General features: G+C 44.1%; 2 protein-coding genes across 3 annotated transcripts; one reads left to right on the forward strand and one right to left on the reverse strand.

Annotated features, from left to right (window-relative positions):
• Nucleotides 1-202: 202 nt before the first annotated feature.
• Nucleotides 203-9,640, forward strand: slc37a3 (solute carrier family 37 member 3). The gene is made up of 14 exons (XM_028433378.1): nucleotides 203-329; nucleotides 4,995-5,243; nucleotides 5,895-6,009; nucleotides 6,125-6,217; nucleotides 6,551-6,634; nucleotides 6,768-6,913; nucleotides 7,240-7,336; nucleotides 7,420-7,504; nucleotides 7,617-7,828; nucleotides 7,908-8,049; nucleotides 8,133-8,234; nucleotides 8,315-8,514; nucleotides 8,605-8,670; nucleotides 8,841-9,640. Exons 2-14 carry the CDS (start codon nucleotides 5,167-5,169, stop codon nucleotides 8,931-8,933), a joined length of 1,512 nt encoding a protein of 503 aa, XP_028289179.1. The 5' UTR covers nucleotides 203-329; nucleotides 4,995-5,166; the 3' UTR covers nucleotides 8,934-9,640.
• Nucleotides 9,641-9,737: 97 nt separating this feature from the next.
• cdkn1d (cyclin-dependent kinase inhibitor 1D) lies at nucleotides 9,738-15,595 on the reverse strand. 2 transcript variants are annotated; one of them, XM_028433398.1, is made up of 3 exons: nucleotides 15,475-15,595; nucleotides 12,424-12,914; nucleotides 9,738-12,215 (listed from the first exon to the last, which is right to left on the reverse strand). In XM_028433398.1, the coding sequence occupies exons 2-3, from the start codon at nucleotides 12,908-12,910 to the stop codon at nucleotides 12,157-12,159; spliced, it is 546 nt and encodes a 181-aa protein (XP_028289199.1). In that variant the 5' UTR covers nucleotides 12,911-12,914; nucleotides 15,475-15,595; the 3' UTR covers nucleotides 9,738-12,156. The 2 variants fall into 2 exon arrangements, with proteins under 2 accessions (XP_028289199.1, XP_028289191.1); XM_028433390.1 differs by lacking the exon at nucleotides 15,475-15,595 and adding an exon at nucleotides 14,994-15,216.
• Nucleotides 15,596-17,197: the final 1,602 nt, after the last annotated feature.

Below are 17,197 nucleotides of genomic sequence, written 5' to 3' on the forward strand. Positions count from 1 at the left end.
GTAATAAAAGTCTAACCTGCACTCACTGCTGCCAGGCTGCAAACTAAATCAGTGTCTTCGGTGGGTGGAGGTTTAAACCTGCTGGTGGCCAGTGGCAGTTGGAGTCTTAACTCCTATAGTGACAGGTGAAAACAGCTACCCCCTCTTACAGTCGGTATTAACAGCTTTTTTTAGACGTTCTCTTATGACATGCAGTTCCACCCCCGGCCTGTCGGTGGCGGCAGTGCGCCGCTTTCCCGTGTTTGCAGCGACGTTTACGGCGACGCAGGAGTCCAGAGTAAACACAGCAGCCTGAAGCCCTGCTAGCTAACAGCAACCTGGACTGAAAGGTAAGAACGTCTTGACACTTTTCTACCTTTTTAAACTGTACATATTAGCGGTATTTTCTAATTGTTTGTTGAGACTTAATCGCGTAGCGTACACGGAAGTGAGCGTGGAGATATCGGCTGCTAACCTGTGTGCCGTGTCACTCAGCGTGGCATAAACAGCTCTGTGGGGGATAAAAGTGGCGAAAGCTTTCTCTAAGAGATGACATATGAGCCGCAGTGAAGACACAACTTATACAACAGTTGTCCCAAAGTCTTTTAACGGTGATGACATAAAAAACAACAATAATGGCGTCCTTTGAGTAGCATTTTGTTGTCACCGATCGAAGGCCACACCTCGTCGTAAGAACCTTCTTTAATCTATATGTTGTTTAGTGTGTTTTTGTCACTATACAAAGAGCTGCAGTGAGATGTCTGACAGTCTATTGCGTGTGTTTGGTCAGAGGGTAACAGCAGTGTACACAAACTGCTGTAGATCCACCTCAGGTACACAGGACTTCCTGCTTAGAGTATCAGTCAGGTGAGGCTAGTTTCATATCACTTGAAGCAACCAGACTAATGTATGTTTCACCTTACAGGCATAGATTTTTATTAGTAAACAAAGCAAATCATCCCTCCTTGTTGTGTTTGTGTGCTGTAACATAATCAGGGTACTGCAGGCACCTGGAGGGAGCATCAGAGTATCAGTGTGTTACAGTGTGAGTAGATACCCTTAAACTAGTTGGTGTCCAGTGTAAACAACATCAGGGGAGGGGGAGGGTTTTGGTGCACACTGGGCCCATTGATTCCTGATTTTTGGTAGGACACGGCGCAGCATTCAGACCAGGTAGCCCCTGTTCACATCCAGCTTTTACTCTGTGAGACCCAGCATGCTGCCTTTCAACAGGACAGCGCTGCTTGTTGCTGTTGTACCAAACTAGTAAAATGATACCGATCAGTGCACCGTAAAGACCCATCATGCATCACACTGACACGTGTGGCCGTTAGGCTTGTGCAAAATCCTATCCTGTGCAATTAATCGTCAGAAAAACCGATTAATATTTGCCACTTATCGATTACGGCGATTAGTGTCTCGTCATGATGACGCATTTTTGTGTGCGACGTACTCTTACTATCACCCGCAAGCGCGCACGTCAGCCTACAATAACAATAATGGCAGAAGGCAGTGGCATTCATTTAACCCTCATGTGTTGTTCGGGACATTTTTGTCCTCTGAGAGAAATTTTTCTGTTTATTTTGGCCATAACTTTGTCAATATGTGGACAAATTGAATCATTTTTCCTCAATAAGCTTAATTTTACATACATTTTGTTAATATGATTTTAAAATTTTTCATAGGTCAACGGTACACTGTGGGCAAATTTTACCCCCTAATGTGTTGTTCGGGGACAAAAACGTCCCCTAACTTTAACGGTTTTAAAAATATATTAGATAAATATTTTTTTGAAATTTTTTTGCATAGACCTTTTAATTAACTTCAGTTCTAATCAACAGTAGTGAAAAAATCATTTTCCCCCAGGATTTTAACCCTTTAATCACCAATTTTATAAGGGGTGGTGCTGAAAATTGAAAAAAAAAACACAAAATGGCTCATTTTTAATAGAAAAGGTGAATGTGGACTGGATTCTTTTTAACCTTTATTATAGTCTTGGTCATGTCAAACATCAGTAAAAAAATTGACTTTATTGCATTATTAGTTTTTGCACAGCACTGGATTTTCTTTTTTTCTCCCATTTTGTCCCATAGACTTACATTATAAACACACTTTTTTGACTGCACAGCCATGGCACTAAATAATCATGCATTCTTGATTGTTGGTGGTTTACCCTGTTGGTAGGAGGTAACATTTGTGATTTTTACAGTTAACAACTTAATTACCATATTAACCCTTTACCTGCAGGCCTGTGCTCATGTAGTGTAGTTTCTGGCTTGTATATGGAGTTATAGGGAGTATTTTAGCACATAATTGTGTGTCTACACACTGTGTGTGTATGTTAGAGAGGAAGAGAGCCATTTGCACACTGTCAGGGAAGGAAAGTCAGGAAAATAAAGTTACTAAGTAAGTGAAGTGTACCTAATTCAGACGTACAACGGCGATGCATAAGCATGTAAAATGAAAACATCCAGGAGTTCTGGCGTCTGAAGTTGTGGATGGGTAAAATAGCTGTTTTTTTTTTTTTTAGCTTTCAGAAAACACGTCCTCCAGTAGAGTGACTTTACTTTTAGGTTAGTGTCTCAGTTGAGATCACTGAATTATTCTAAGTGAAGTCTAAGTGCCCCTTTTCCATGGTGTGTTGCGCTCCACACGACCATACGTACATGTGCATGTTACTAAATAGACACCATAGATAGATAACTTGATAACATAATAAATAATCATTGACTAACCAAATCTAATCTACAGTTTAGTCCCCTACTAAAATTAGTATTAAAAGTAGTTTAGTAAAGTAAAGTAAAGTAAATTTGTTGCAGCCCTAAAAGTAAGTGCCGGGCCCTTTGATGCTGAGAGGTTCAGACTAAACAAAACAAAAACACTAGTGGACTTGCATGCATCCTCCTGGTCATTTAATGGTGACAAGAGCAGCAAGCAGCATGAAGAGAGGATTCACCTGTGCATGAGTGAAGGATTCACTTGTGAACGAATGAAGGATTCGCTTGTGAACAAGTGACGGATCTACTTGTGCAGCCTTCACAGCTTCACAGCCTGGCCCTTCATAGAGCCAGGCTGCACAATCATTTCCAGAGATTGTGCACAAGTGAATCCTCTCTTCATGTTGCTTTCTGCTCTTCTCACCATCAAATGACCACAAGGTCACATGTAAGACCACTTGCCTTTTTGTTTTATTTAGTCTGCACCTGTAGACATCAAAGGGCCACACATGCATAGCAACACTTTCTTTGTTTTTGTTTACTATGAAGACTCTGTGGTTGTGTGTACTCACAGACAACAAGATCAGTGTGCAAATGGCTCTCTTCCTCTCTAACATACACACACAGTGTGTAGACACACAATTATGTGCTAAAATACTCCCTATAACTCCATATACAAGCCAGAAACTACAGTACATGAGCACAGGCCTGCAGGTAAAGGGTTAATATGGTAATTAAGTTGTTAACTGTAAAAATCACAAATTTTACCTCCTACCAACAGGGTAAACCACCAACAATCAAGAATGCATGATTATGTAGTGCCATGGCTGTGCAGTCAAAAAAAGTGTGTTTATAATGTAAGTCTATGGGACAAAATGGGAGAAAAAAAGAAAATCCAGTGCTGTGCAAAAACTAATAATGCAATAAAGTCAATTTTTTTACTGATGTTTGACATGACCAAGACTGTAATAAAGGTTCAAAAGAATCCAGTCCACATTCACCTTTTCTATTAAAAAGCCATTTTGTGTGTTTTTTTTTTCAATCTTCAGCACCACCCCTTATAAAATTGGTGATTAAAGGGTTAAAATCCTGGGGGAAAATGATTTTTTCACTACTGTTGATTAGAACTGAAGTTAATTAAAAGGTCTATGCAAAAAAAAATTCAAAAAAATATTTATCTAATATATTTTTAAAACCGTTAAAGTTAGGGGACGTTTTTGTCCCCGAACAACACATTAGGGTAGTGTTTGCGAACAATGCATGAGGGTTAAATGATGCGGAGCAGCACGTTCCTTTCAGAGGTTCAACGTCTGTCACCATAAGCTGGAGCACGAAGAAAGCCGAAGAAAGCGCAACGAGGACACAACGCCGGCTACAGCTTAGTGTATAGTGCCGCTCATGCGCGACATGCATTAGGTGTGAAGCGTGGAGCGTTGGTTGTTGCCATAGTAACAGGATGTTCGTATGAACTCCGACTGGAGAAGCTGCCTCCCGATCTTTATAAATGGACTCCACAGCAAGATAGGAAAACATTACAACAGCGAAGTCTCCTCCAGCAGATATTGGAAAGAGTTCCACTCAGCTGAGAATCCGCGATACGTTTAGTCATTGTGCTCCTTCGACCAAACTAAGCGCTGGAAGGAAGTAATGCAGGTTGACTTGCACACACATACATTTAAATGTGGAATTGTCTGGTTTGTTTGTAATGTTTTTTCTGCTGCTGTTCTACAGTATGAGTGAAAACATGCACTGGTGTGTGACATATTTCAGTCACAGGTTAATTTGCACAGACACGTTTTAACTTTAATAATCACTGATGTGACTTTTTTCTGAAATTATTTGTCCTGTTTAGTTTTAATGTTGATATGCACTGCTCTGTGAGCTTAAGATAAGAACATTTGAAGGACAAAGTTACTTTAAATGTTTGCTTCATTATTATTTTGAAGCAGTTTGTGCATTGTGCATCTGTTATCAATAAATATTTCAAACATGGCAGGTTGGTGCCTCATCACTACTTACCAGCTTAACCTGTTAGAATAAAGTAGTTAACTTGACTGATGATTTGTCAGTATCATTTTAGATACAATGTGGCGATTTAGAGTCCAAAAAATGATTGTCATCAATTAATCGTCAAATTAATCGTTATCGACTAAATGCCACAATTAATTGTGATTAATTTTTTTGCCAATATCACTCAACCCTAGTGGCTGTTGTGAGGTCTCCTGGATCCGCTTCTAAATGTTTAATGTATATGTTCCATCACTCTTTTGATCTAACAGTGGCTTCCCTCCTCTGCAGGCACAGCGTTACTGCTGTAGCGATGTGTTAGTCCTGTACATAGAGGAAGAATCTAGCAGAACCTCCCCTTCTTTATCCTTGAAGGCCTTCACCAACCAACACCACCACCTGCTTAATCCTCCTCCTCCTCCTCCTCCTCCTCCTCCTCCTCTTCCCTCCAGCCGCCCCTGTGATGCCTTCCTCGTGCTGTGGCTCTCTGTCACAGTACACCCATCATCATCTGGTTGTCTTCCTCCTCACCTTCTTTAGGTAACGCAGTCGCCTCTTTATATACAGGAGCTCCCCTCACATTTATTGATGACGCGGCGAGGTTGCATAAGAGAACACAAACAGGAAGTGTCAGTACAGCTGTAGAAGGAATACACTGTGAGGTGAATGTGAGGCATCCATGTAGGTTAAAGGTCTGTGGGGCAAAACAGGTCAGACACTGTTAAGATAGCATCTTTGTTGATTTCCAATACGCTGGAGGGCGACACAACAGACATGTGTGGATAGTATTTATTCTTACATTTAAACCACTTTAAATGACAATGCCAGTTAAACAGAGGATAGTTTAAAATATTTTTTGGCTCTTACCATATGTGTCCTTTTCCACAGCCCAGCCCAGTCATATAGTTAATCTTTAATTACAGTAGCTAAGGTGTTTGCGGCTGTGCCACCATGGCACGACAAAGTCCTTATCAGGAGCAAAGTAAAGTGTGTCTGCAGCAGTTAGCAGCACACAGATGTTTGATTCACAGTGGATTTTTTTCACATTACCTGGATGCAGATGTGCCATTTCAGTGTGTACTGTATCGTCTTTCAGCACAGTGATCTGCCAGTCACTTATCTGCCTCTTTGTGTCCCACCTAAACAACCATTAGCTGGTATTTTCTGAGTAAAACTCCTTTTTCTGTCCAGCTATGTGCTGCTGCATGCATCCAGGAAAACCTTCAGCAATGTGAAAGTGAGCATCTCAGCTCAGTGGACACCGTCCATCCAGAATGACAGCGCACCTGCGTTCTCTCCTGGGGAGGTACTGAGCACCAGCACTACACGGTGTCTGTACCACACAGCTAAAATAATATCTGCTGAGAGAGTGCAACATTAGAAAGTCATTATTTCAGTGTTATTTTCTCTGTCCGCTGCAGACATGGGAGGACAATCATCTGTTTGCAGATGAAGAACAGGCCACTCTGTTCCTGGGAGCTCTGGACTCCATCTTCCTCTTCTCATATGCAGTGGTGAGTAAAGCAGAGTTGTTCTGAGGAGGGAAACTGGATTCTTGTGTCCAGGATTCCTGATATGAGAAATGTGTGTCTCCAACAGAAACAGGTCTAGATGCAATCAGTTAGTCTGGTCAGCCTTTTCTTTTAATATTCCATACAAAGAGTCAGACTAGTATCAACGAAAGAGCTGTTTAGCTGTAAGAATTTGAAAATCTGAGGTGTTATCAGCAAATTCTGCAAGTACTTTTAAACAAGACGAGCAGCAAGTCATCACATAAAGTCGCCCCCAGTTTTGATCGAAGTCAGTCTTTAAAGTTGTGTTGTTGTTGTGTCTCTCTGTCCACACAGGGTCTGTATCTGAGCGGTGTGATCGGGGACAGAGTGAACCTGCGCTACGTGCTCTGCTTCGGCCTGTGTGGCTCCGCTGCAGTGGTCAGTACAGTTAGCATGAAGCTGAATGAGCTGCTGATGGTGGGGTGGTGTGTGAGAAACAGGATCCCACATCACTGCTGCTGCCTCTCAGCTGCACACTTTAAAAACGTTGATGTTTCTTTTGTGTTTGTAGGAGTTTGTGTTCGGCACCCTGACTGAATGGCTCCACATCTACAACATCTATCTGTACTGTGGCCTGTGGGTGCTGAACGGCCTACTGCAGTCGGCTGTCTGGCCCTGCGTGGTGGCCGTCATGGGCAACTGGTTCGGCAAGACAGGGTGTGTATCTGTGTGTGTGTAAGACACTCTCCTGTCTACAATAGCTGCGTTTGTCCGACATTTCTTCAGTTATAACCAGCAGCATGTTTAACGTTCATCTACGCCTTGAGGTATTTAGTCAGGTCGGTGGAGCTCCACGACTCTAGGACGCGCACAATGACGTCCATTCACTGCTGCTGCAGCCAAAACACAGACACCATTTAGACGCAGCAGCAGGATTTGTAAACAGAATTTGACGTGTGTATAAATAGCGAATCATTGAGCTGTCTTTGTCGATTTTCAAAAAGTGTTGTGTGACATTATTAAAAATGCTGTTTGTGTTCTAGGCGCGGCTTCATCTTTGGTCTGTGGAGTGCTTGCGCCTCTGTAGGTAACATCCTGGGCGCCTTCCTGGCTTCAAGTGTGCTCAAGTATGGATACGAGGTGACACACACACACACATTCCTGGTTTTACTGTTTTGGTGTTACAGCTTTGTTAGTAACATGTGGACTCTTCCTGCGTGCAGTACGCCTTCCTGGTGACCTCTGTTGTACAGTTTGCCGGCGGGGTGGTGGTGTTCTTTGGCCTGCTTACATCCCCAAAAGAAGTTGGTAAGAACATCAACTGGAACATGTCAGAAAAACGCTTTAATGTCACGTGTGTGTGTGTGTGGATGTATTGCTGCTTGTGTAACAGGACCACCCACCTCTGTGTGTGTCTCAGGTTTGAGTCTGGAGTCAGAGACCGGACTGGGCCCTGTAGAGACGGACACAGACAGCCACAAGCCCCTGATGAGCGACGAGGAGGACGAGGTAGAGGTGGAGGTGTACGCACGGCCATACTGCTCGGTTCAGCAGCCGTCGGACGAATCTCTGGATGAGTCTCCACAAGCCATCAGCTTCTTCCAGGCCTTCTGTCTGCCCGGAGTGCTGCCTGTGAGTCTGCACAGAGTGTCCGGATATATAAAACACTAGACACACAGGGCACGTTGTCACTTCACTGTTTGTATTGCAGTATTCGCTGGCTTACGCATGTCTGAAGCTGGTCAACTACTCCTTCTTCTTCTGGCTTCCTTTCTATCTGAGCAACAACTACGGCTGGAAGGAGGCCGAGGCCGACCGGCTGTCTGTGTGGTACGACGTCGGAGGAATTGTCGGTAAGCATCCGGATGTTCTGACTGTGTTACACCTGTACAAGGTTTACTCAAGGTTTACTGTGATTTATTCGTTTGTGCATCAGGAGGAACACTTCAGGGTCTGATTTCTGACTGCATGGGGCAGAGAGCCCCTGTGCTGGCCATGAGTCTGTTGCTGGCAATGGGAGCTCTGGTGGGATACAGCCGTGAGTATCTACCTTAGATGACAGAGCGCGAGGTGAAATCTGTCACTTGGCTCAGACCCGGTCTGTACCTCCCCTCTCAGGATCACCTAACGACCAGCTGATAAACTCGGCGCTCTTGGCTACCACCGGCTTCTTCATTGGTGGCCCGTCCAACATGATCAGCTCCGCCATCTCTGCAGACCTGGGCAGACAGGAGGCTCTGAGGGGCAGCCAGGAGGCTCTAGCTACGGTCACGGGTATAGTGGATGGAACGGGAAGTATAGGAGCTGCTTTAGGACAGGTAGGAGCCGAGTCATTGGCCTGTGTGTGTGTGTCAGATGTTGGTGGGTTGTGTTGATAATGCAGTTAAACTTTCTCCATCCTTGTGTAGTACCTGGTGTCGCTGATTGAGAGCAAGCTGGGCTGGATGAGTGTCTTCTACTTTTTCATCATCATGGTGAGATGAGAGGCTGGAGGCTTGTCTGTTTGTTCGACTGTTTACAGTGGAGCTCACACTCTGCAGGTTTTCACCTGGAAATCAGTTGTGTGTGGTTGGTTGTCTTGCTGTACTTCGTCTTCTGTTCCTCTTGATGTGTGTAACACTGTGTGTGTATGTCTGTGTTACAGACGGGTGGCAGCATCCTCTTCATCTCACCTTTACTTCTGAAAGAGCTGAGCGCCATGTGGAGAGACAGACGAGCGCTGCAGCGGCAGCTCTGACAACCCAAAGGGTTTCCTGCTCTTCATCGCTGACGGCAGTGTCACTCACGCTCAGCTCTTTAGGTGAGTTGTAGGTGGTGGTGTCGTTATTAGAACGGGTCGAGCTGAGGAGAACAAAACAGGCTGCCAGTCAGACCGGTTTTGTGACTCCAAGCCGTGCACAGGGTGTAGATAGATATGTCTTAGGGGATTAAATGGATGTAAATACTTTAAACCCTCACTTCTTAACTTGAAGATTACACCCATAAGAATGTGAATATCACCTGTAATTTAAAAATCCATCTGTTGTAAATATGTAAGGAATTGTTTTAGGTTGCACTGGTGTTTTAGTGAGCCACTTAAGTCTTCATCTTGCAGCTCCTCAGTTTTTGGGGATCATACTGTAAAGCCTTTTAATGATGTGGGGCTGGTTCTCTGTACAGATGTTTACACCTGATGTGTCACGATTTACAATAACACACACACACACACACTATAGTTCAGAATGTGCCTCCTAACAGAGCTGTATAAAATGAAGTGTAAAGGCGGGTCATGTATCCTGCACATGCAGCCATGCATCGTTGATACTGTGCAGTAATCGGTGGTTTAGTTTACATCTGTACCTGTGGTGTGCTTTTTAAAATCTATTTTTATTTATGTGTACTGTTAAAGCTAATGTCAATGTTTGTTTTTGTTTAAAATAAATGCAAATTTTACAGATCACGCTTCACATGTGTGGGTGCAGTGTCAGCTGACAGCAAGCAGGGGGTGCTAGTGAGGCAGAATCAAACCTTCACTTTCAAAACAAAAAAAACTTCAGACCAGTTTTTTCTGTGTTTATATCAATATCTTTTTTTTTTAATCTGAGCACACTATATGAAATCAATAAAAGGCAACAGTGCACCAACAACCCAGCAAAGGAATCTCACCACATTTGTTATACAAATATTACTGTCGAGAAGGATATGATTCTGATCTGATACACTTCTTACATGTCGCAAAGATACATAAATTACAGTTCAAATTATTACAAACATTATACAAATATTATACATTCATGCATATACAAAGGGGAAAAAATAAACACTGATGTAGCTGCGACAGGTGATTCAGAAAAGTGACAGTGAGACACAAAGATTTTACTTTTCCTCCCATGGACACCAGGGAAAATAAAAAGGCTACAAAAAGCTGAAAAAAATAAAGTTCAGAAGAAAAAAAAGTTCCTAAGCTGTGTCTCTCAGTGAGGATTAAAAAAAAGTTCTTTTGCCAACAATGTTCAAAGTAGTGCAAAGATAAAAGTTTCAGAAAATACAATTAGTATTAGAGCGAAGAGAATCCACACAACCTGAAAATAAGTTAATACAGACTTTAAAAGAAGAAACACACACATTTAAACTGCCGTGTCTGCCGTTCTTAAACGTGTTAAGGAGCCGTGTAGAGTCATGATTATTAACTGCTCTCAGGCTGATTTCTCACAGACAGCTGCTTCATAAAACTCAGACTTTTTAAGGCAGCAGACAAAAGCGCCTCTGAATCACAGGCCACTCGTCTGGCTGCAGAAATCTTTTGATCCGGACGAGCTCGGAGACTTTTTCCTCGTGAAGGTTTTTTTTATTAAAAGTTTGTCCCTCTTCCTCGCCCCCCCCCCCCTCCAACTCCTCCCTCCACTTTATATTCCTCCTCTATGATGGGAAAGCTGTCAAAGCCAAGCGAGGCAGTGAGAGAGGGAGAGACAACAAAAGCTGTCTGCCCCCCCCCCCCCCCCCCCCTCCCCCTCCCCTCTCGGAGGGCCCACAGTTTCCTCTGTGTGGACTGGGGCCCCTGCTCCGACACACTGACTCTTTTACCTGATGTGAAACCCGACACGAAGCGCAAAACCTCAACAGCTTTTTACCACAACACAATAATAACCCCCACCACCATCCTCTTTAAGCCTGTCTGTCTGTCTGTCTGTCCGTCCAGGCCTGCAGACACAAACAACCTGAGCTACAGCCGGTTTGATTGACATATGTTTGAATCACTTGATGAGGTAGTAGGAGTGGATGAATCCAGGTTATGGCTTTTAATCCTAAATTTATGCAGTTATGGATCACAAAAGAAACCTGCTTTTATTAATAATGGAGATTTTCAAACTGTTTGTATCTGAGTATTTTTGCAGGTTTGTGACCATAACTGTAAAAATTTAATGGCACAGTGATTCCTTTGGTTCGACTGCGACAGAAAACATGACACGGCTACACTCTTCATACACACAGATATATATATATATATATAATGATAGGAACCAAAACTAGCTGCAACACAGTGATAACACACTACATTCCCTTCATGGAGAAACACAGACGGACGCCACATGAAGACAGAGCGGGGAAAATGCTACATTATTTAAAAGCAATAAAGCTGAGGGGAAAACAAGTTTCCCAAGTTAACAAGTTAAAACAAGTTTCAGTCTGCTGCCAATAAAAAAACAAATTTACAACCCCGTTATGCGAATAATACAAAGCAAAAAGAATATAGTTTGTACATTTTTTGCTATGCTGTGATGATGTGGATTAAATGAGCCGTGTTAGGCTTTCTAGGGGCGGTGGCACCTTTTCTTACCTCGTTTATCTATTTGTTTTTTTTACATTGAGCTAGCAGAGTGAATAATAAATAAATTAATTATTGTTACTTTTTTACCGTGCAGGTATGAGCGCAGGTGAACCTTCACCGCTGACCTTTAACCTGGAGGTAATGACGGTCGCACTGCCAAATTTTGACCCCTTGGACCGGCTCGAGTTTTCAGAGCCGAGGGGTGACACTGACTGGCGTGTGTGTGTGTGGCCAGGAATAGTAACTCTAATCAAAACCTCTCGTGAGTTGTAGTAAGAGGGAAAGAAAAGGTCGAGGACTGAGGTCAACACTGCTGACGGCCCCTCGTCGAACGAGAGCCTGTTTTTCTGTTCTATCCTGAACGAGTGCATTTAAAATGATTTCACAGTATATAGTCACAAGCTGAGTGAAACAGTATATAGAATATACAGTATATAGGATATTTATATTTGTCCACAGAAGAGTCTGAGTGTGATTAACTTGAATGTTAGCTTTCTTGTGCTGAAAATGAAAGGTACATTGTTTTTAAGCTTGTGTATGTTTGAGCTTGTGGATAGTCTCTTACAAATTGCTACATATATACATGATGTACGTGAGGTGTAGACGGATGTCGACCACTTGGTGATCGGCCACTAGGTGTCGCTGTGCTCTTCTACTGCCGGGAGGAAGCTTTGTAATGCAGGAGCCTCCTCTTCTTCACTTTGAAGAAGTCTAGAGAGGGAAAAAGGAAAAAGAACGATTTAGCTTTGAAAGGGTTTTCACTTTTCTACTAAGAAAAAAAAAGTTTGAGCATTTCAGTTAGCTTAGCATTAAGTCAACTAGAGTTGATGTAAACCCAGGCAGACAAGGTGCCCCTTCCTCCCCTGTTTCTGCTAAGCTAATTCTCCCCTCATCATTCTATGATATTCGTCGCACTGACCTGTGATCTCAGATTGTTTGCGTTTCCTTGTCCGCTGGAGCCGGTAGCTCCCCCTTGTGGTCACTTCCAGGTACTCATCCCCGGACCCCGATGAGCTGCTGGTGGATGCAGGAGAACCCTCGCCAGATGACGAGGAAGTCCACCTTGTGCCTTTAGTCTTCCCGGCTGCAGGCCGTGTCGCCGGCCACACCATACAGCTGCGGTAAAACGCCGGCACGTCCTGGCAGCGAAGCTCCTCCCACTCGATGTTGGAGCCGTCTCCTGGCACATCGCTCTGGAAGTCAAAGTTCCAGCGTTTGTTGGCCACCTCCACGCTCATGCAGAGCAGCCGCTGGAAGTCCTGCTGCAGCTGCTGGTGGTCCACGGGCCCGAAAAGGTTCCTTCGCACCGGTCCCACCTTCAACCTCAAGGCCTCGATGCCACCCAGGTGTGAGACCCCTGAGTCAGACGGTCCTGCTGTGGAAGTGGATGTAGAGGCCATCGCCATGTCCCTGTCAGCGAGAGGAAGGGCAGAGGTGAGTGCTGCTCTGTTAGACCTGCAGTGTTTCAATGAGGTGTGATCTGGGTTTTTACTGGTGCACACACAAGCTAATAAATGCCCAAAACTCACAGAAAGAGCTGCCCTGGTAGGTGCCTTTGTGTTTTATTTGATCAAATACACATGTGCTGTGTACTGCAGCAACAGGTACCGAACCAACACCAAATAAATCTCCAACAGAATGAACCTGATGCTCCACCTGCTCTGGTGTCTGCCAGGCAAAGGTCCACAGCAGAGCCGGGAGAGGTCACATGTGTGAGGAATGTTTCCTGCATTCCCCGTCTGCCATGTTTAATTAGAGCGGCGCTGCGGAACAGAGTTTACCACAGGTAAGCCGTGTTCGCCTTCACAGCCTGCACGCAGCCAGATAAGGGTTTACATGGAGGTGCAGAGCCGCCACATCCTTTGCAAGCGTCTGACTCCCACTCACACACTATGTAACCATGGATCAACCGTCTGTTATGTCACCATGGAGTCTGTGTGGGAGGCTCCAACCGTTTCCATGTTAGCAGCATCTGAATCGACCAAAACTGACACAGGAGACCCACACCGTAGAGCAGCCTCGTAATTATGCAAAAGTTTCAAAAGGTTATGCAGTCTTCTCTTCTAGTGGACACTACAGGAACTGCAGTTTGTCACATATGCACTGGCTTCATTTCATTAGTGCTGCATTTGGCAATAAAAGAAAACATTATGTGATGTTTAGCATCGGGTTCTAGAAGTTAAGTCCCGCCTCCTCCAATGGACCACATGGGACCAAACATGTACAACAATGTCTTTTTGGACCCTGTTCATATACATGGAGACATTCAGATTTGATATAGGACCACAGCCTGAGGTGACTCAAGTCTGATTTGAAATTCAGGACTGACCTTTGAACCTGCTAATCTGATCATAGCCAAAGAGCTAGCATGCAGGATCCTGCAGTCTTTACACATTTTTACAGTTTTGTGCTCTAAAATTTTTTTTTAAACAATTCAAGCAAAAATGTTTTCTAAAATAATTTCCTTTAGAGAGATGAGATTTTTAAAAGTTGTCTTTTGTGTAAAAAGCTGCAACTGCTGTGCGCACAAAAGTTTTTTTCCCTACAAATTCCTTTCTAAGGCTCCTCAGGGGCCCTGGTTTGCGCTAACAGGATTAATTGCACATTTCAGCTTGTTGGTGCAGACTTGTGGACACACACACACACACTGTGAAAGAAGAAGCTTCACATATTTACCATATTAACTAAAGACAGCGCAGAGTGAGCGGCGTTGCGCAACTGTTAGACACTGCAGAACATATCGCTGAGGAGCACTTCACGCATTTTTACAACACGTCCACACAGCAGGCGGCCAATTAAAGCCTCTCCTGGAGCGTGAATTCACTTCATCACTGATTTATACAACACAACTTCATTTTTTTATTGTTTGTACTCAACAAAAACTAAACAAAAACACAGCACCACTGCTGCACTCTGCCGCCGGCAGCGCTGCTGCTCTGACTGAGTGAAAGTTGTTTGTGTCGAGAATGAAGTGGGCGCGGTGTGCAGCTCAGGTTTCCACTGTGCTCGTTGTCCCCACTTGCATAAGAAAAAAAAAAACACCGAGAAAAATCCTGAAATAGTGAAGCCCAATAATCACACTAAACAATGCACAAAGTGTGTGTGCAGCAGCACCGTGCGAAAAGGCGCAGAGAGCGTCCGCAGGCGCACATTTTTCAGGCTTTAACACGGTGTGAAAGTTTGGAGGAAGAAGCTGGTGACGCAGTTAGATTCAGTGAGGATGTGGGTCAATGAGATGCGACACGCAAACAGCCAGTGTCCTGTCAAGACGTTTTACGCACACAACAAACCGCACAACACCCAAGAAACAACAACAAACTCGCCTTATTCTACTTTTACGCACACGCAATCTGTGTTTTAACAGCTGGAAGCTGCCGCAACTTTGCGACCAAAACAAACTAAAATCTGAGCAAAAAAAAAACGTTTTAACGCCAACAAACCAAAAAACATGACGATAAATAATAAGAGGAGAAACACGTCGCTTCTTACCATCAGCGGCAGAATCACCAAAGTGTGCTGAAAGCTGCGTTTGAGTCCACAAACTGCGCCCAAAGTATCCAGTGCGGAGGAATGAAAGGTCTCTCTGACAGTCCCGTGGAGATAAACAGTGTCACGTTGGAAGGTTTTAGTCGGCACTACCCAAGGGAGGGTCTCGCCTGGCCCCTTATCTTATGTGACTTGTTTGTTATGGACTCAGAAGACAGGAGAGGAGAGGAGGGGACGTCCTACTCGAGGAGTCAGTCACGTGGGGTCTCCATCAAAACAGTCATTGTTGGAGCGCAGCCAGTAGGTAAACAACGCTGTCACACCGCAATAAAACGCACAAAGCTGCGCAAAAATAAACCCGCAGGACGGGCCTCCCAACGAGCAACAAGCGCCACCGCTGTTGTTGTTTTTTTATTAAAAATATGAATAATTAATAAATGATTAATAAATTAAATTAAAGCATAAATGTGAACTGGTTTCCTACCTTGTAATGCCGTGAACAGACTGCTCCTCCGCCGCTGCTGCGCGCTGCTGCTGCTTCACTTCTCCTTCGCAGCGCCGGGAAGTAGGTCAAATACTCTGGCAATGGCCGCCATTTCCCCTTCTCCCCTCAAATGTGACACACATTCTCGTGTAGTGCTTGCATCACGTTTTGTTTTGGCACCGCGCCCACATCCTTCAGTCACGTTGAACTGCAACGTGAGCGGCGCAACTTCTGCACATTCTGCCCTAAAACTCACGTTATGATCACTTGGAACAAGTTTGTGTCTCCAGCAGGACTCTTTCCGTCTTCACAGACTTTCTCTTCACACTATATATATTGAAATAAAAGCAGAAGTAAGCAGAATATTTGATCTAATCTGATCATAGCCAGAGTGTGTAAAAATAAAAACCTTTTAAAGGAAAATTTTTTGAACCAGATCAGCTCAAATGTATCTGTACAGTGCCGTTATATACTGCAGTGCCTCCTGTATACAGATTTCTATATTAATACACTGATTTTAATAACAGACTTATTAACTTTTTGTCTTGATAACAGGTTCATTTGTTCCTTTACGCTCAATGAGACACAGTGGACTCTCCTTTCTTGCTGTCAGACTGCCTGCTGTTCGGTGACATCATGCAGGAGTCATCACGGAGACCACCGACCGATGCCCCTCACTCTCTCAGAGGTTATTCCAGGTTTTAGGAACACAAACAGACTCTTCTCACACCACTGCTCTGCACTGCAGGCCAAGACTCTGCAGAGGTTCATGAGATGTGCAGGTTAATAAAGGCAAAGCAGTGAAGGGGTCATTAAAGTGTGTGTGTGATTGTCATGGCTAAGGAGTAATGATGTCACTGCTGTGGAATGTTTTAGATGCAATTTTCACACAGGCGGATTAGCATAAGTTTGAGCTAGTTCTTGCTGAAAACAAACAAAAGTAATGAAGCTTCAGGTTCATCCAGAACATCTCAGACCGGATTCTGACTGCTGGGGCACTGTAGGAGAAGGATTTCACTCCAGAACCAAACCAGTGACCCGTCAGCTGTCTGAGCATCCTGTACGTTTACAACTTTGGATGAACTGTCTGTGGTGTCATAGGTTTCGTGTTGACTGCTTTGAGGAACATGGTCTACAGAGGTCCATGGTTCATAGACTGGTGGCCTCCGCATATCACACCAGCAGCTGTTAAATGACAGTCTGTGAGGAACTTCGTGTTTATGCAGTACCCACCTGATGGGTCCGTGTTTACTGGGGAAAGATGGATGGATTTTGGCAGCCTTGTCTCATGGAGCTAACACAATAAGTCTACAGATGCGTCCTTTAAAGGATGCCGGTCTTTGAGTGGAGCATAGCTAATGTGCGAGGCTCCACCTGTCACCTTGTTGGCAGCATCTGAGCCTACCTAAACTCCTGGTTGATCCAAATACAGGCAAAGAGGTGAAGCGGTGCATATCTCCTTCTCTCATGTGTTGACTTTTTAGCTGCTTTAAACGTGCACTGTTGTGTTTAGAGCTCATTCCTGTGGCTCTTCCCCCTGTAGTCGTCCGCCATATTGGATCATTTCATGACAATTGCTGAGCGATCACCAGTTATGTCAACGTATTCATAATAAGCTGAGATATTTTAGGTCTCTATCATGACACATAAATGTCAATTAGGGTGGTGGCCCAGTTCCCTGATGCTAATCTGTGAGTCAAGTGGTCTTTGAACAGTGTCATCT

Source organism: Parambassis ranga, chromosome 2 (assembly GCF_900634625.1).
Source record: "Parambassis ranga chromosome 2, fParRan2.1, whole genome shotgun sequence".
In the NCBI taxonomy this organism is placed as follows: domain Eukaryota; kingdom Metazoa; phylum Chordata; class Actinopteri; family Ambassidae; genus Parambassis; species Parambassis ranga.